At 39.2% G+C, this 20,136-nt stretch overlaps 1 protein-coding gene across 6 annotated transcripts in view; it reads right to left on the minus strand.

The window, feature by feature from the left end:
* The window catches only part of CAMK2D (calcium/calmodulin dependent protein kinase II delta), a 140,991-nt gene extending 131,798 nt beyond the window's left edge, over positions 1-9,193 (minus strand). Inside the window, exons 1-2 of one of the 6 annotated variants that reach the window (XM_032223599.1) lie at positions 8,358-9,161; positions 6,835-6,929 (exon numbers count right to left, since the gene is read on the minus strand). In XM_032223599.1, the coding sequence (XP_032079490.1) occupies positions 6,835-6,929; positions 8,358-8,422 (160 nt within the window). In that variant the 5' untranslated portion in view covers positions 8,423-9,161. Of the gene's footprint in view, positions 1-6,834; positions 6,930-8,357 lie in introns of all 6 variants that reach the window. The other 5 variants (XM_032223605.1, XM_032223600.1, XM_032223601.1 and 2 more) reach the window with 5 other exon arrangements.
* Positions 9,194-20,136: the final 10,943 nt, after the last annotated feature.

A 20,136-nucleotide genomic window follows, 5' to 3' on the forward strand; every position in this document is an offset into this window, starting at 1 on the left:
CCTCTCCATATCATCTGTGACCCCGGCCTGCCCTGTTGTTCCAGCTTTAAACGTGGCCCTTATGCCTGAGGATGCACAGCAGCTGGGCCATTGTGACAAAAGTTTTGCTTACCTCACAAGGGGAACCAAAGAACAGGGGAATAAGTTTTGGCCCCTCTCACCTCCTATTTTCCACCAATCTGCCTGGAAGGAAAGCCAGATCCAGGTGAAGAACAGAGTAGGTTCCCAATAATAGGAGGACAAGGGATAAAATGATTAAACGAGTGGATAGTCTGGGAAAAGGCACCAGGTCTGCACTGTGCATGACAAATACAAGAGAAGGGTGGTCTACATTAGTGGCTGGTTATTCATAGAGGAACGTGGATATAATCTTGATGAAGGCATGCAAGAGAAGTTAAAGAAAATAAAAGATAACTCAGTCCTGGAGGAGAAGGAATAGGACATTCAAAAGAAATTGATATTGTTTGGTATAGAGGTGGTATTCAGCAGATTCTGACCAGTTCTGGAGAACCAGCAGCAGAAATTTTGAGTAGTTCGGAGAACTAGTAAATACCACCTCTGACTGGCCCTGCCCCCATCTATTCTCTGCCTCCCGAGTCCCAGCTGATCAGGAGGAAATGGGGATTTTTCAGTAACCTTTCCCTGGAGTGGGGAGGGAATGGATATCTTACAGTATCCTTCCTCTGCCACGCTCATCAAGCCACACCCAGTACTACCCAGAACCGGTAGTAAAAAAAAATTGAAACCCACCACTGGTTTGGTATAACATAGGCAGAGGGAAACTCAATATTCTGTTGTGATATCCTACAACAGCAATCAAGTAGTTTTTCTGGAAGAACATCTTTGTCCTGTCTCTTTCGTGGCTGAGTTTAACCTCAAGGGTTGACATCATAAACCATACTTCGTAGTACCAAAACTTACTAATAGTTTTCATTGTTAATTGTGGTTGTTAATTGGCTTTTTGGATGCACATAGTGGCCCTTGTAGAGAAATAAGACACTGCACTAGAAAGGCTTTCAGTTTGCTTTTCTTACGTTTTGGTTCTGTCAATATAATTAAAGTACCTTAAGTCAAGCTCAGCTCTTGTTGACTTCATACTCATGTCTGAGAGGTCGAGATTTGGCAGTGGCATATTTTGCTATTATTTTCTTCCAGGACTTTTTCAGCTTTGAAATGGGATATTACAAATATCCCAGACGGTATTATTTCCCCCATCCAAATATTAAACTGGCCTAGCCCTGCTCAGTTTTTGACCCAGATGAGACCCAGATGTTGACATCCTGCTATACTCATTAAAATTATATAAAAGCTGAAGGCAGTATCGATGAATATATGCCAAAAACAGCAGCTGACTTGTAAGTCCTTTCCTTCATTCACTCAAGGAATGTAAGGCTAAGAAGCCCAAAACAGAAGGAACAGCAGGCTGCAATATTCTTAGTTTGAATGAATGACCTTGACATTTGGTTTTAGGGCAAGATGAGTGCTTTGTAACTCATTCATGTATTAAAAACTAATGTTTCCTATTATGAACTTATTATTATTAAAGTTTAACAGCAGTGTCTCTCTCTCCTCTGGTTTATTTAAGAGCAAAAGGTAATAGTCAGGAATATCATTTTCTGCATCATATTATTCTGTAATCCAGAACATTCTGCTAGGTACAAACTGTGTTTTCCTTGGAGACCAGCCTGGAGAAAGAATTAAGTTCCATAATTAAGTCCATGTGTACAACAGCATGTGTTGTCGCATGTCTTCTTTTCTTGTTGACAGCTAAACTGTGGAAACTTTGGAACAGAAATGGGTTCTGTTCATTGTTGGCTGTTACACAGATGGAATAGATGGCTCTTTTTCTCCCCCCACCCACCCCATGTTGTAGGAGCTTTTAGGAAGTAGAGGAACATTTCCAGGACTCAAATCACAATGGCCAAACTAGGAAAACATGAGGATTAAACATATTTCAGGGTGGCCTTCAGGAAGAAGAATGCAATATGCTTGATTGGATAACAGCATATGCAAGATCTTAGAATTTTAAATGATCACAGGTTGAATGAGGGTTAACAATATGATAATCAGCCAAGCAAGGTATAGTTGCACATAAAGAATACAGGTAATCCTCCACTTATGACCACAATTGAGCCCAAAATTTCTGTTGCTAAGTAAGATATTTGTAAAGTGAGTTTTCCCCCTGTTTTACAACTTTTCCTGCCACGGTTGCTAAGTGAATCACTGTAGTTGTTAAGCAAGTAACACGGTTGTTTAATGAATCTGGCTTTCCTACCGATATTGCTTGGGATCACATGACCCCACGACACTGGAACCGTCATAAATATGAGTCAGGTTCCAAACATCTGAATGTTGATCATGTGCCTATGCGGATGCTGCAACGGTCGTGAGTGTGGAAAACAAGTCCTAAGTCACTTTTTTCAGTGTTGGAACTTTGAACGGTCACTAAATGAACTGTTGTAAATCAAGGACTACCTGTAATAACTTTATTCTATTCTACTCTGAACGGTCACTAAATGAATTGTTGTAAGTTGAGGACTACCTGTAGTAACTTTGTTCTATTCTACACAACTTCCAGTGCTGTGCCCAGTTCTGGCCACCATACTCTAAAAAGGATTCCCGAATTGGAAGAGGGAAATGAAGGTAAAGGGACTATAAATTGAAACAAAATGAAGAAACTGGAAATGCTCATCCCTAAGAAGAAAAGACCAAGTGAAAAATGATGGCATTTTTCAAGTACCTTTGAAGGGCATCAGAGAAAACCACAATTTACTCTCCCTGAGTAGAGACATAGAAAAACAGTCTTAAGTTACAAGAAAGTGGTTTTTAAATCATCTTAAATGACAAGAAAGCAGTTTTTAGTTCAGTGATGGAAAAAATATTCCATGAATAAGAACAACTAAACAGCAGAATCAATTACCAAAGGAAATTATAGCACCTTGTGAAGGAAATAACTTCAAGCAGAAGCTGGCACACCTTTGGGGTGGATCCTGTAATTTGGAGTTTTACACTGAGTAGGCACCAGACTAAATAACTCTTTCCAATTTTTTTATTTTAACTTCCTTAGCCAATTCTTGCTCCTTTCAACCCCTCCTTCCATTATGTACTGGGACTGGAATGAGACCACAGACAATGATTCTAGTTTTGAGTCAAAGAAAAGCACATTTCATAAGAACTAATATATAAGGTCTATTCCAATCTGTAAAAGCTCCAAACCATCATAGATTGGCTTTGCATTTATTGTGATAAATGCATTGTATACCATGTTGTGGTAATTAAGAAATAAAGAACACAATGACGGTATTAGCATTTACTTAACCATTCAAAGAAAATTAAGAAGCTTCTTGTATTATATTCCTTAAGCCCAAACAAACTGAAAGTAGACAAATGCAATGGTAACAGCTTTGTTGGCTGTACACTCAGATAGATACACACAAGCAGAGTGAAACTTCTTCAAAGGTAAGCAGGTGTTTAGTTTACTCTTAGAGGAAGTACATCCTGTAGTGGTTTCCTCTTTGTCTCTAATGATAGCAGTAGCAATAGCACTTAGACTTATTTGCTGCTTCAAGTGCTTTGCCATCCACTCTAAATGATTTACAGAGTCAATATATTGCCCCCAACAATCTGGGCCCTCATTTTACCGACTTCGAAAGAATGGAAGGATGAGTCAACCTTGAGTCGGTGAAAGTCGAACTGTTGTTAGTCAGCAGAATTAGCCTGCAATACTGCATTCTAACCACTGTGCCACCACAGCTCACAATCCACATCAATCATACCAGGAAGACAAAACTGAGTTGATATGGACAGCCTTGCTTCTAAAACAGGGACAACCTCTTGTACACAAACTAAACTAAAAATTTAGGTGTTTTTTTAGCTTTAGTTAGAAAAAAAAACTAAGATGCAACATTGTTTTCATTCTTTCTATCCTTCTTACATTGCTACTGGAAAGGTATTAAGACATTTCCAAAGTCAAGACAAGAAGAGAAGAAATGAGGAGAAGGTGATATTACAAAATATCAAACAATAGCAGAAGTGGGTCCAAAAGATAGATAGATAGATAGATAGATAGATAGATAGATAGATAGATAGATAGATAGATAGATAGATAGTTAGATAAGAAAAAAGAATAGGATATGCATAAAATTTGATTTTTCTGTTTAACAATATTGTGTGTTTGATTTGTAAACCATATTTAATGCATTAAGCCATACAAATCATAAGGTGTTTAATCATCCCTATGTGGTTTTTTTTTTCAAATTACAAATTAAACAGTACTGGTATCGGTGTTAAAAGATACAAAAATTGACTGGAGTTTTACAAAAATTTTGAAAGAAAACATTGAAAAAAGAAAGATTGATTTTCAAACTCAAGGCACCAACAAGGTTAAAAATCAGAAGCATCTAAACATCACTCCCAATTATAAGTGTTCAGGAGTTATAAAAATCACTCAATGATATCTGAAGTTAACAAATTAGACTACAGAAGCGTAAACAGATTCACAATGTTGCTTTATCCATTTTATTTCTCAAATAGCCTCTTAGACACTTAATATTTGAGAAAGGATGCTCTCAGGGTGACAAGAATCATAGGTTCTATTTCCTTTGCTTCATTAAAATTCTCTTTCATAACAAAAAGCATCAGACAATTGTTAGTAACATATGCTCAAAAGTAAAAGTCCACAAATAAACAGTATGTTGTATTAAAAAGTTTTAAAATGATGTCAAAGGACATATAGATACACAATGTAAATGTTCAAAACAAAGTCTATTTTTTCAAGATAAAGGTTCCTAAAAGCACTAATCTGTATACTAACAAAAATCATAATGTTCTCAAGCTTGTTCACACTTGAACTTTCATCATATTTTATAGCAATAACATATGAAGAAGCCCCTTCAAATCACAGGTGGGAAAATACTTCTTTAGAGTATCTCAGATAAAAATGTTTTTAAAATTCTAGCCATTCCTACATTAATCTGGGATTTATTGCACTTGGGTTAACCAAACAAAGTTTATGTACTGTTATGGCTATTTTACACTTAACTATGTTCTAACAATGTAAATGAGCAACACATTCATAATTTATCACAAGTTCTCAAAGATTGTGTTAAAAACAATAGGAATAAACTATTTGTAGAGGACAATGGAAATAGCTTAAGGTGGATAGTTAAAGCTCACCTTGTTCACATCTAAATTAAATATGGAGCATTTAAAAGTTTATATTACTTATTTTATACAACCAGTATAATGGTGGATTATTTTAGGCATTTCCACAGTTTCCAAAAGGTCTATTTAAATTATTTTTTTGTTTCCTCTATATATTGAAAACACTAAAGACAGAGCAGTTTTTTTTAAAAAATATACAATTAATTATCACTACATAGTTAGTAACTGCACAATATTTAATAATTTCATCCATCAAATCCTGACTTAATTCCTGAATTTATAATGAAATGAAAAATCTAGTTGAAATGTTTCTGAGCTGCAAAAAGTTAAAATGCATTAAATCTTTTTTCTTTTTAGCTCTGGTGGAGATGGGCAATTAATAGGAAAACTAAAAAAAAACCCAACGCTATTGCAATGTATCACTTCAAACTCCAAATGGCAAAAGGCGGATGTAATATTAAAAGAAACAATGAGAAAGATTATTTAGTGTAGGGCTATACCAATTATTTATTTCCATTTAATCTTGCTTAAAAAAAATATTGCCTTAAATCCACAAGTCTTAAAGTTGCCTGCTTCACTTTGCTTTCTGCTATAACATTTCAAAATAAACATACAAAAGGATTAGGCTGTATATCCTATTAAAACCTGTTGTATTAGTTTTAAGCAAACATCCTTCAGACAAAATTGCTTGCCAATTTACCACTAATAATCTTATAAATTATCATAGTTTGATGTATAGGTAAAAACAAACGTATAGAACCACTTCACTTTCAATGATAAATACATGATAAATGTGGTGTTCCAACCTCATAGCTTTTATTTTTAAGCTATGCATTGTGGGTCTGTAAACTGAAGGTCTCCATTTATTTCCATACTCATGAAAAAGTTATGAATTAATCTGATATATGTTATCAGAAAATAATCCATGATCTCAATATTCCAGGGAAGTACATCAATATGGCTTTACCATGAACAAGCATACAAATTTAAGGACATAATCTCACATACACACAGAGAGAATGTAATCTATTGGAAGCCTTTCCTACATAACAATACTGAAGCTCCAGAGGAAAGCTTCCTCTACATAACTTCCACACAATTTAGCAGAGCTTTTGGGGAAAAATAAATGTTGTTTGTAATATTTTGGAAATGACCCTATGCATGTTAAAATTGAACTTGCATAATCCTGGTGCATTGGAGACTGTGCTCTTCAAGTTATATATATAAAGGGAAAAAATCTGACTGTACCAAGCTGAAAATATTTAATTTACAGCATGGAGATCAGTTTTACATTAAATCAAAAATGCTTTACTAGGAGAAGCATGTCACTTCTCTGGTTTTTTTGTTTTTTTGTTAATACCACACAGAATAACTTGGGTGTGTAGATAAGAGGGTGTTAGTAAATTAATACTGGTCCTTCATTTCTCCAATGAAAGCAAAGTGAAGCAGAAAACCTAAATGCAATAGCTGAGCTAATTTCACAATTACAGATCTAAATAGTTAATTTAAATAGCACTGTAGGCACGCTTAATTTTCCCATAAAATACATTAGGGTAAATACGGCTTTCTAAAACAAAAAAAGCAAAGATCTTTGTTTTCATTCCCATCTAGTTAATTCAGGTCTAGCTGCATTACTGCAAATATATTTCACAACAGCTTAAGGATACCCACCCCTTGCTGACAGCTTTTTAGTGTTGATAATTTTGGCAGCATATTCTTGTCCTGTAGTGATTTTCAGGCATCTTCTCACCACTGAGAAAGCTCCCCTAGAAGTCAATAAACAAGAGTAACATAAATGCCAGTTTGGGGTATGCTACTTAACCATCTAATAATCTGAACAGCGTTAAGAAACAAGACAATAAATACATATTTTTTTATAATTGCTTTAATTGGGGGTTTTTGCAATGGATTTAAATTGTAAGGAAAAGGTATCTTCTTCAAATATATTGAATGCATGCACATACAACAGTAAGTGGCTACCAACCCCAGAATTGTGTTTTCACACCCATTCTGTGTTTTACTGTGCTTCCATTCAAAGGCGTGTATGCACATATTTTTTGCAGGGCAGAATGTGGTTACATTTTATCCATTTTCCTCCTCTTCTCCGATATTAACAGGCATAACACCCATTCTATTTAAACTCAAGCTTCCACGGAATGGCCTGGATGCCATAAATCTCACTGCCACTACCTGCAGTTTTAAGCACGAGCATTCATGTGCAATTCCCTTGCAGAGCGAGCACGAAAATTAGGCTGCTCTCAATGACTGGCTCCCAACGCTAATCCCCCGCCTGCCATTGGTCAAGCATTTTCAAGTCGTTTATATAACAGACTTTAGATAGCACCGAATTGATGGGAGGGTTTTTGTTTTGTTTTGTTTTCAATACAGTAATGAAAAAAAAAGAAACGAGAGGAGGGAGCCGATGGTTTAACTCCGAATTGCGCTCTTCTTCCCCTGAAGAAAATGCACCTCTGGGTGACATTTCCTGGTCCTTAAACGTGGGTCAAACCTCCCGCCGCCCACGCTGCTTGTCGATTACCGCCGTTCGAACGGACGTCCGAATGCAAAAGCCACCCACGCTGCCCAAGGACCAATTTCGTCATCGGCGATTCTCCCTAGGATCATGTGTCCCTTCCACTTTACGGAGAGGCGGGCAAAGTGGGGAAAAATCCCGCGTCAAAACCCTGCTCCGGACAAGACCGGCCGCTGCAAGGGCTGACAGCCCGTAAGAAAGCGGAGAAGAGAGCGGGAAGATCTCCCAGGAGCGGATCGCACACGACACACACACACACACAGAGAAACACGCCCTGCCGCCCGGGCTGAACTTTACGCGTCAATAAACGAGGCAGCAGCTCCCGGTCGGCAGCTTCACGCCGAGCAAAACGGGCGAAAAGCAGCCGACCTTTTCCCTGAGTATTCGCGTTCCCCTCCCTCAGCCCGGCCACCAGCCCAGCTCGGGCTCCCGCAGCTCAGGCTGCCGGCCCCGAAAGAAGCCAGGAGGTGCCGCTGAAGAGCGCGCTATCCCCTCCGCGAGGGGCGACCCAGGGGCAGGGCTCGACCCAGCGCAGCTCCCCGGCGGGCGCGCCATTCCTCTCACAGCTGTCAAAGCTCCTTCTTCCCCACCCCACCGCCCCAAAACCCCTCCGGCCGCCGCTGGCTAGGGCGAGCCCCTCGGCGGGCTTTTGGCCACTTACTTCCCAAGCTCCTCAAAGAGCTGATACTCGTCGGTAAACCTGGTGCAGGTTGCGGTCGAAGCCATCCTCTCGGTCCGGCTATGGCAGCCCCCTTGACGCTTCCGAAGGAAGGAGAGAGGACGGCGGAGGGAAGGTGGATTCAAGCAAAGGGGGAGGCGGTCAGGACGGAAGATGGGAGGGCAAAGGCTGCTGCTTCTTCTCCGCCTCCTTCTTTTCCTCGGGGCGAGTCTCTGTCACGCTCCTTCTTGGCAGCTTCCTGAGACTTTTCCGGCTGGCTTGTTTGTTTGGGAGGCGAGCCGGAGGGGAGGCAGAGGCGGGCTTCTCCGCGAACTTCCCTCGGGGTGTCCGTGTGTGTGTGTTTCTCTCTCTTTCTCTCTCTCTCACGCTTCGGGGGTCTCTCCGGGAAGAGCCCTGGCTACGTTTCCATCCAAAATGGAAACTCGGAGCCGCCGAGAAAAGGCTGGTGCTTTACGCGGAGGAAGCAGCAGCAGCCGCAGCCCCCGGGCGGATTTAACACCAGGGAACGGGACGAAGGCAGAGGCGGGGGAGGATGGCAGCCTTGGCCCTGGCTGTTTCGGGCAACCTCCGAAGCCCGCCCCCTGTCAAGACCGCCTCTTTCTGCCGGGAGTCCCCCGAAGCGCCCTTTCCCGAGGGCTGCCTCGCCAGCGGCGCCTCCGGGGACTCTCGCGCTCGATCCAAGGCAAGGGAAGCCCGAGCGGCAGCTTGTCTTTCTCTCTCGCTCAGCAGCCGTTGCCTTGGTGGGTCTGGCGGCCGCTTCCTCTCCTTTTCTCTCTATACCACACCTCCCTCTAGCGACGGGTGGACGAGCCCCGTTGCTGGGCTGGACGAGAGCGGAGCAAAGCAGCCGCCGATCTTCCCGGCTTTCCCTTTATGTCTCTCTATACCGACTGCGGAATGTGGTGTCCTATAGGTTTTTTGTGGCGAGTTCCATGAGCGCCCCCTCCCTCCCCGATTCTTTGTTCCAAGGCGTGGGAATGAGCGAACGTGTGAACGCTTTTTTTCTTTTTTTTTTGCCAAGGAGATCGCCTGTAAGGAAAGACTTGGCAATAACGGGGGCCGGCTAAGGAAGAACCGCCGGGCCAAGGCAATCCTTTTGCATTTGAGTTGCCTTTACCGCAGGGCTTAGCCTTTACGGAACGACTTTCAGCCCCGCCAATCGCCCGGACTTAGGAAGCAGGCGACGATCCCAAGCGGGTTCTACTCCCAGGCGGTAGGAGGGGAAGCGTCCCCGCCCCTCCCCTCTCCTCCGCGTTCCAATCCTCGGCGTCACAATCGACGCCAGGCCTCGTGCGCTCCATCCGGCCACTCTCTGCTTGGAAGCGAAAAAGGGAGGAGAGGAGAAGAGAGCAGCGCCGCTTCCCCAGTTCTCGCGAGACAGCCCAGCCTATTTTTATGGAAGTGGGGGCGCTTGGCTTGGCTTGGCTTGAGCTGTGAACGAAGAGGAAGGAGGATGCGCTGCTGGAGGCGATCTTGGTTACCTGGGCGCTGCGTTTAAAAAAAATGGAAGTCTTAATTTAAAAATAAAATAATAAGTTCTGCGTTTATACTTTATAGGAATAAGAGCGTGTCGAGATAAGCACATAGTCGGCATGCCACATTTTCACACTCGGGGAAGCCTCCCACTCGAAAGAATTCCGAGTCACGTCCTTCAAGCTTAGATTAGAAGGCTGCGTGTGATGCCGGTACTGTATGATTTTAGACGCGACACGGTAAAAACCTTCCGCATAATCCGTGCAAACGAGGGTGCAGATAAATGGTGGGGGGGGGGGGGGGAATACCTCGCCGAAGTCCATGAAAGCAAAGGACAAAACGGGGATTGGAACCAAAATAGGGGATTCCAGTGTCCTTCCCTTTGCATATCGATGCGATTTGGGCTTACACACCATTCTCTCTTGGTCAGCCCGATTTAAGATACTGTCATGCTTTCTAAAGTTGCAATGTCTGCTCTTCGTTGAGGAAGCGGAGCCCCGGTCGAAGGTGGTATTCCACACTTCAGAAATTCCCACAGAAATTCCTCAGCCTCGCCCAGTTCATTCATCCTCTTTCCAACTGACGCCAATATTTTTGAATAAGGAATGTGATACTGGATTTACTTAATTTGTGGAAATTGTCTTTGATTATGATTATGACTTACCGGAGCTAATAATGATTTTTTAAATCTATATTAGAATCCTCCTGCTGTGTATCAGTACAGCTTGTGGGTTTCATTCCTGTTGGGGTGTGTGTGCATATTTCATGAATATGGCTACACTTCCTTCTGGCACTAAAGTCATGTTTCCTGGAGCCTTTCATTGATAGTAAAGCTATCGTAAAATTAAAAAAAATCTTTACATTCTACATATGGATTCAAATCAAGCCTATCAGGTCAAGCTTATAGATGTCAAGGGAAAGAACATTTTAATTACAGAAACAGACAAAATAACATCAATAAATATGAAATTATAAGAAAACTTCCATTTCAGTGCAGTGTACTGTAATTTTATTGTTTCAAGCAGTCTACATTTTATACAGAACTTATTTTTAGAATGTAATGATGACAGTGTAGGAAGTTATCACCCAGCCCTCTCCCAGAAAATAAAATATCCTAGGAAATATTGAAAAGGCAGAATATTTCTCTGGATGTGAAAAGAAAGAAAACATGTTTTAAAAGACAGAATAGCTGCCTGTAGCTTCCTGCCCATCCCCACTTTGTCAATGGGCCATTAAGAAGGCCAAGCTAGTCCCTTTACTCTCCACTCCAACTCCAGAGTGATGGGATTAAGGCAGTGTTTCTCAACCTTGGTGACTTGAAGTCCTGTGGACTTCAAGTCACCAAGGTTGAGAAACCACTGTATTAAGGCATGATAATATTGGCCCTTTACTCAACTGACCACATGGCATCTGAGAACTCAATCAAACCTGGATTCAAACGCAGCCTAGAGAGTTGCCCCTGCATGGTCCCATGGGAGTCTGACAACCAATCAGAATAGAAGCTCAAGATCAAAGGCTAAAGAGGGCATAAAACCAGGGACTCAGCATCTGAGTCCTTCCTTCTCTTCTTCTCCACCAACATTGAAGCACGTGATCACTCTTTCTGTTCAGGGCTCAAGCCATGTGGTCCTGTCCACCAATAAACCATCTTTCCAAGCAGCCTCCATGTCTCCAGTGTCTTTTCCCCACTTGGAGCCGAACCTAGAAGGACATTTCTTTCATCAACAGAATGAACACATCAAATTATGGGACCAATCATCAACTTAATGATAATTTTAGGGCATGTATGAGACATTGTTTAATATTGTTGTACTCTGTGTGTTTATAATTAAAATATAGGAAGATAAAATATTGCAAACCATTAAGTTATTGCCTTATTTGTACAGCCTTAAATGGCCGTGACTTTTGAATAATTTGTGCTAATTGGCAAAGGACATTCAGACTATAATTTATTTTGCAAATGTTCTGTCTCCTCTTAATCATTAGTATAAATGGTTACCAAAGGAAAAATTACAATCCATAACGCAACACATCCTGGACATAAATTGTTTCAATTTCTATCCTTAAAACGACGCTATAGGCACTGCACACCAGAACAACTAGACATAACAGTTTTTTTCCCCAAATGCCATCACTCTGCTAAACACTAATTCCCACAACACTGTCAAATTATTTACTAAGACTATTACTATTATTCTTTTCCTTCCTAATATCTATCTCTTCCCACTTATGACTATAACCATATTGCTTGTATCTTTACTATTATTTTATTTGTTTCCTAGTATGATTTGGTAGCTTATTAGTAACACATGAATATCACTAAGTGTTGTATCTTATGATTCTTGATGAATGTATTCTATTTTATTTTTCTGCTCTAAGAGCAGATGCACCAAAGACAAATTCCTTGTGTGTCCAATCACACTTGCCCAATAAGAATTCTATTCTATTTTTTTTTTAAATGTTCAGAAACGAAAGCTTTGCCAGGAATGTTTTTAGCAACATCTACCAGATTAAAATTGATAAAACACATTGCTAGATCTTGTTTTTATTGTCAAATGGATCCAGCCAACTCCAGAGAGTTAAGACAATTTCAATAAAGTGGTCTGATCATTAGGTATGTGCAGTGTAAAAAAAAAATTAAAACTTTAGAAAAAATATCAATGAGAAATACTGTTACAAAAAATAACCATACATAAAATGGTTAAATACAATAAAGTCCCAGAATCCTGAAAAATATGTTGCTTGCAATAGTTGTGGAATGAAATACCTTCTGGTAAAAGATCTATTCTCCTATCTGAGGATGGTAGTAGAATATAATATGAATGAGATGAAATGCTTTGAAATATCTCAAGAAACTTTGGCACTGGGTAAGTGAGAACATTTTAAATGCCTCCTCAGTGCCTTACATTTTTACTTCTCACTGTAGTCTAAAATGAAACAATCTCATTGTCATCATAATTCAGTGTTGACTACTAAAATGCAATGCTGCAATAATCTCAGAATACTGTAATTAAAACATCAGATTTTAAAGTATGTATCAGAATGAATCCCTCCAAAGTAAAGGTATGTGTTTTATGTGTTTTATAACTAAGCGCCAACATTTTATCTCTGGGCTTTATTTTTATAAAGTTCAATTAAAGAGACGTGTCTGCAAATATAACTGCAATCTAAGTTTGCATGGCCCGAAACGTCATGTTAACATATAATAGATTTCAAGGGCACTAAATTACAGAAATTACCAGTTTGCTGGCATAGGTGAAAAAAAAACCTTAATTTTTATTGTTGTTATCTCTGGGATTAACAATTATTGTTAATTTATTGTTTGTTATCGCTGGGATTAACAACTTTGATATTTATGGCAATATTTACAAATGATTTATGAATATTATCCTATAATAGGTTATTGACTTTTAGGAAGTTTTTTGTCCTTTATATAGCCTCATAAATTCTGGCATTGATCAACATGTCAAAGAAGTGGGTGGCTGTATAAATCATCATCATCATCATTACTTCAAGGGTAAATTTGTACAATTGGGAATGTCAAATAGCATATGGCAGTGTTCACAAATATTTTCCTAGTGTGTTGACATCATAACTACAGTATATGTCAAAAAAATAATTTTACATCCAAATTTATCTTTAAAATAGGAAGTCATTAGATTTTATTTTGTTTGATTGTTCTGGCTTTATCAATTTCAGAGAAGCATATGCTTATGGCAATGGCCGTAAATTGAGTTTTAGGCTAATTTACACTGCTGCTATACCATAATTGCTACCTACATATCTGTTTGAAATATTGGAGAAAGGGATAGCAATTACTATGTTAGTAGTACCTACAATCCTGGGGATTGGTCAAACAGTTAGATCACCGTTGACATCTCTCTGTAAAGCTAAGAATCTCATTTTCTGAAGTTAATCTAGGTTTTATAATCTCAAAATAAAATAAAACTAAACAAATGCTGGAGCAATCACGTTAACATGTATGAATAACTTTCATTGGGAATCCAGGTAAATGCTAAAGGAAGCTCCAAATTCAGGGAAATTGAAGAGGAAACATCTAACAGATAATAGCAATAGCACTTAGACTTATATACCACTTTATAGTGCTTTACAGCCCCTCTCTAAGCAGTTTACAGAGTCAGTTTACAGATTGCCCCACAATGTTGGTCCTCATTTTACCAATCTCGGAAGGATGGAAGCTGAATCAACCTTGAACCAGTGAGAATTGAACTGCCTGCAGCCGACAGAATTAGACTGCAATATGGCATTGTAACCACTGCACTACCACGGCTCTTCTTCTATAATGATGGAATTGTTTATGTCATAAGTAGACTTGTTCACAAATGCAAGCATAAATGAAGTCAGGTAGCAGTGGATAATGCATGAGGTTGTCATCACACAAGCAATGCAAATTATGAGCTTCATCTAACATCATGATATCATGAAATATGGCCTGATTTATGACCTGATGTACGTGGTATGTTAACATAATTGTGCTTGTAGAGAGTTATGCACAAACCCAATGTTACATCTGTTCCAGAACAGCAGAACAGAGGTCCTATGTGCTCCATCGTATCTATATCCTTAGTCCAATGTTCACATTGCCACTGATCATAATAGTATCAAGGCTTGATAAGGAGGTCATGAGTCTAGATCAGGGGTGTCAAACTCAAGGCTTGTGGGCCAGATCCAGCCTGCGGGGTCCTTAATCTGGCCTATGGGGCCACCCTGGGAACAGCAAAGGACTGGCCCACAGTGCCTCTGCCAGTGAAAACAGAGCTCGTGGCCCTCCTGGGCTCTGTTTTCGCTGGCAGATGGCTAGTAAAACAAATTAAAAACAAAGCAAAATGAGAAATGTTTCCCCTTTTGCATTTGAGCATGCAAGAAGGGACAGGAAAGGAGAAAGGGAAAGAGAAAAGAAAAATAAGGAAAGGTGGGAAGAGAGCAAGGAAGGAAAAATAAGGAAAGGAAGGTAGAAGAAATGACGAGGGAATGAAAAAGAAGAAAAAGAAAGAGATTATAATGATAGTGGGAGAGGGTCTGAGGGAAGTCCCGCCTTAGCACTTGGCCACCACTGGTGCCCCTGACATTAGCTGACATCCAACTGGCCATGCCCACCTTGGTCACAGCTCCCTGAGGTCAAACACAACCCTGATACGGTCCTCAATGAAATCGAGTTTGACACCCTTGGTGTAGATTATATGGATGCATTCCTCCTAGAGACTGATTCTCCAGAAAGATTTGCAGGGCATTCTGAGCTATCACCTCTTGAACAGTGGGGCTATTGACATACAGTACTGGACATAATCCCAAGCCCACCTGTGGGTAGTTGCAAGATGTCTGTCCAAATGGTCCAAGATTACAACGCAGCACTTAGTCCTGTTCATTAAAATCCCTTAGCAGTGGTCAGGCTACAATAAAGCTGAATGGAGTTATGAATATTAAATCAGTATGACTCATGGTGTTTGCAAATTATTCCAACAGCACTTTTTATAACAAAAGTACCACGTCATCAATATGTACTTGCTTGCTTTTTCTGTTCAAACATACAGTAGCACAGAATTGTGCTTAGGCGTTTGTTCTCATCCTCCCCCCCCTTCTAATTTCCAAAAGAAAAACTGCCTATCACAAAGAAAGAAGCAAAATGCTTTGTGATTTAATGCTTTAGGAAGGAAGGCTAGATTTCTGTCGTAATTTAATTCTATGTATAGCCATTATATATTCTAGGCATAATTAGGCTGTTGACAAAAGGATTTTTTTTTAAAAAAACTATTTTTCTATATAGTTGGCAGATAAGTTTAAGATTTCAATTTTAATTAATTCTCTGTTTCATAGCTATCTATATAATAATTTTAGTCCTTTGGTAATGGTTAACATATCTTAATTACAACTGGAAAGTTATTTGTAAATGTTCAACTAGTGTGGACACGTAAGATATCAATTTAAATACATTAATAAACAGCACTTAGTAAGTATAAAGGTAAAGGTTCCCCTTGCACATATGTGCTTGTTTTTCCTGACTCTAGGGGGCAGTGCTCATCTCCATTTCAAAGCCGAACAGCCAGCGCTGTCCAGAGATGTCTCTGTGGTCAGCATGACTAAAGGAGACATCCTCTAGTCACAAGGAACTCTGTTAACTTCCCATCAAAGGTGATTCCTATTTTTCTACTTGCATTTTTACATGCTTTCGAACTGCTAGATTGGCAAAAGCTGGGACAAGTAACGGGAGCTCAGTCCATTATGAAGCGCTAGGGATTCGAACTGCTAAACTGCCGACCTTTTGATTGACAAGCTCAGCGTCTTAGCCACTGAGCCACCACATCCTTATTATCCTTATGCTTCTCCGTATACTAATTATAATAAGTATAGAATCCCCAAATAATGGAATGAAATAAAGAAACAAGAACATACATTCCATTTCAATTGTTAAATCCTATATTCATTTGACTGATTTCTGAATTCATTTATCTTCTGCACATACAATACTTCTTGCTTGATATTACAGTCCCTTCTAAAAATATTTAAGATATGATTCCATATACTCAACCCTGCAATTCTCACGTTCTTAAGACACTGCAGACTTCGTTCTGTGCATGAAGTCCTTAGCATGACAGAAACCTCTGCTATCGTGCATCTATTGTCATGGGAAGATGACATGAGAAGGGCAGATTAAGGTAAAGTACAAAGCTAATTTCTACCATTAATTTGAGAGATGCCATTATGGACTTAAGAGACTCACTTGAACTGCTAAAGCATAAAAGATCATGATTCCTTACTTTGACAGAGCAGGTTCTTCTTGTTTTTATCTATGTATTAGATAATACATCACTAATCTATGCAATTAATGCATCATGACACCAGGGGATGCAATGAACTAGTACGCCTATCTTTCAAAAAATGACAGTGATTTATTAGCAAAAGAGATAGTTTATTGTTTGCTTTGTCATGGGAAGCAAATTTACTTCTTCTTTTGCTCAATTGAGCAAATGTTTCTTTTACAAAAGAGCTAGAATTATTATTTTTTAAAGCTCCACAATGTCTGGTTTCTTTTTCTTTATGGGTTTTCTGTGCTTCCTGATGCTGGAAATAAGGAGTTCTTCATAAAGGGGTTAGTGAATGTTTGCAGCTTCTAATCTTAAGGGTTGCAATGGGAGAGGTATTGCATGATGAAAATCATGTCTTCTCAACCTTTGGAAAATGTTTTGCATTTATGGATGACTGTCTAACCTAGATAATGCAAACTCTGGGCTTTAGAAAGAAGGACATTTATACAGAAGAAAAAGATGACTCTTAATACTAAACTGGGTACAGAACATATTTCCCTACAAATTAAGCTTTTAGTTTAATAACTAGTCTTGCTCAAAGTAATGTATAGGAAGCTCTCTCCTAATGTTAGCCCCACCACAATGAACTGATGACTAGAATAGAATAGAATAGAATAGAATAGAATAGAACAGGAGCTGGAAGGGACCTTGGAGGTCTTCTAGTCCAGCCCCTTGCTCAAGCAGGCGAACCTATACCATCTCAGACAAGTAACTGTCCAGTCTCTTCTTAAAAGCCTCCAGTGATGGAGCGCCCATGATTTCTGAAGGCAAGCTGTTCCACTGGTTAATTGTCCATATTGTTAGGAAGTTTCTCTTAATTCCAGGTTGCTTCTCTCTTTGATCATTTTCCAACTGATTTCTTTCCCTCTGGTGCTTTGGAGAATAATTGGACTCCAATTATTGGGTTACTACCGGTTCGCACTAGTTCAGGTGAACCGGTAATGGAAATTGCAACCGGGTTGCCAAACCGGTAGGGACGGCAGGCTCACCACCACCCCAAACTGGTTCAGGTTGCTGCAGCATGTTTTTTTGACATTTTTAATGTTCTGCCCATGCATAGACCTATTTACAGACAACTGCACATGCACAGATGAGCAAAGCAAGCACACATGTGCAAATTTTTTTATTTTCATTTTCATACACTCACATGTATACTATACATAGCCACCACCATACAGCATTAAACAATAATTGCATCACACATGTGCAAATTGTGCGTGCATTGAACTGGCAATAACGCCGGCAGAAACCCACCCCTGCTATCAAGCAACTACTAATTAAAAGTCATGATTGTTCCACATCTTTCCTTGTGTAACACATTTTCTGCCATATGGAACAAAAAAAAGGGAAGTAGGCAGAAAGAAAATATAAAAGGATTATAGATGAAAGAAGTCTTCAACCCAGAATTTATCCCTTCCTATGTATGTGAATCAAACAGAGCAATGGCACAATATACAGAGCATAGACTCTCAAGAGGCCTAAAATTGACTCGAAGTAGAACGTTATTGCAGAGAAAACTAATGACGAGAAGTATGAAAGTTACACTGGAAGGATGAAAAATGGTTGTGATTAGCTTGAATGTACAAAGCTGCTCCTAAATAAATTGCCCCTGGTTAGTAGATTTTTGTTGTGTAGCCATATAAGAAATGTTGTAGCCTCCATGTAATATTTCTTCCAATTTCTTAAAGGCCTGACATACGTCAGATGCTATTACCAGCAGGCACAATATTTCTGAAAGAAATATAGATGTGACACTAACTTTGGCACTGAGTGCCATTTAGCCAAGTTTAAGGAAAGCCTGCAAAGATTTTCCAAATCCTTAGTAATCCTAATGCTAACATTAATCTGCCCTAGCAACAATCTCTTTCCAAGCCAGCTATAGGAGGTGACATATTTATGTACCATATCTGAACAATATTTAATCCCATTTCTCCAAGGTTTTGTTTTTAAGTTGGGTTTTATAACACCAAACAATTAAAAAAAATTTCCTCCAACTGGATGCTGTTTGACTGAATTGAACTACAATGCCCAGTAGAGTTGATGTCTACAGATTATGGAGGTTAGTATAGGAATGGGAGAATGAAATGAAGTATTTTTATGTCGGTTCTTTCTTGAGGAACACCATTGATTTTAGCAATATGTTCCTACTTGCCTGCCAGCTATTCAACTGTTGTATAAAAGGCCATTTTATGTTAGATTGATTCCAGTCTGATGAAGTTTATAACAAAATCAAGGGCTTTTATCTATGTCGCATACAAATTCATCAAATGCCTGTACCTTTTCCTGGCTCAGAAACTCATTTTAGCATTTTCTTTTAGATATACCTTCTTTGATGTCAAATGGATAGAATTTTGTTCAGAGGGGAGGCCATTAACTGTCCCACAAGGAAAACAATAATGAAGGCAAGATATTCCACAAGTTGGAAAAACAAGCCAAGAATCCAAAAAAATGTACGGGAAGCACAACTTGGGAAAAAGAAAAGGAAGAATATTACATTAAAACCATACTCAGATCTTGGCCTTACCGTCATTTGGAAAGTTTATAAGATTCCCCTTTCCCCTTATTTCCTTAGGCAATACAGCTGCCTTGCCATGGTACATCATAGGCACAAATGTAATAGAGTAAAAAGAATGGAATTGCGAAGTATATTTTATTTTGTAGTATCAATGTTATTCTAGACTTAGCTTACATGACTTATGTATTGGCTTATATATATATATATATATATATATATATATATATATATATACATACATACATACATACATATAATACACACACACACATACACACACACATATATACATACATGTTTTAAGTTGTAAGCGGTGGCATATCAGATTTATGCTTTTGATGGAGGAATGTTGCAGAACACTTGGACTGGACTTGGATTGGGCTCAGTGTGATACAAAAAGAGAGGGCAAACATTGAGGGTGGTAATGGAAATTTAGAAAAAAGGAGATCAACTCTCTTTCCTCTTCTCTAGACACATGATGTATAAGCATTGCCAAACTGATAGAAATAGTTTTGTATCTTAAAGCTGTTTATACATGGAATTCATGCCTAGGTTAGCAAAACATCTTTTGGAGGCCTGCATTCCACATGTGTACTCCAGATATAGCTGAATTAGTTCTAGTGTCTGTAAAACAAAAGCTACATTCACAAGTTGTCTTTGGAAAAACCTGTTCTTGCCTAATTTAGATAAAGCCTGTACCTGGCATCCTAGTGGATATTAAACTCTCAGCTGTGATAGTTCACTTGATGTGTTTGACCCATGCAGTTTTGGGAATGTAGTCTGCATATTATTATGAGTCTGGAATGGCTTAGGTTCCATGCATAGTGTATCAGACATAGTAGCTATGTAATTAGTTTCAGTGATCATGGGAGTGTCATCATAAAATAAAACATAGTTTAAAAGATTGTTTTTTTATGTATACACAGAAGGAGGATTACCTATGATTTAT

Source organism: Thamnophis elegans, chromosome 9, assembly GCF_009769535.1.
Source record: "Thamnophis elegans isolate rThaEle1 chromosome 9, rThaEle1.pri, whole genome shotgun sequence".
Lineage (NCBI taxonomy): Eukaryota > Metazoa > Chordata > Lepidosauria > Squamata > Colubridae > Thamnophis > Thamnophis elegans.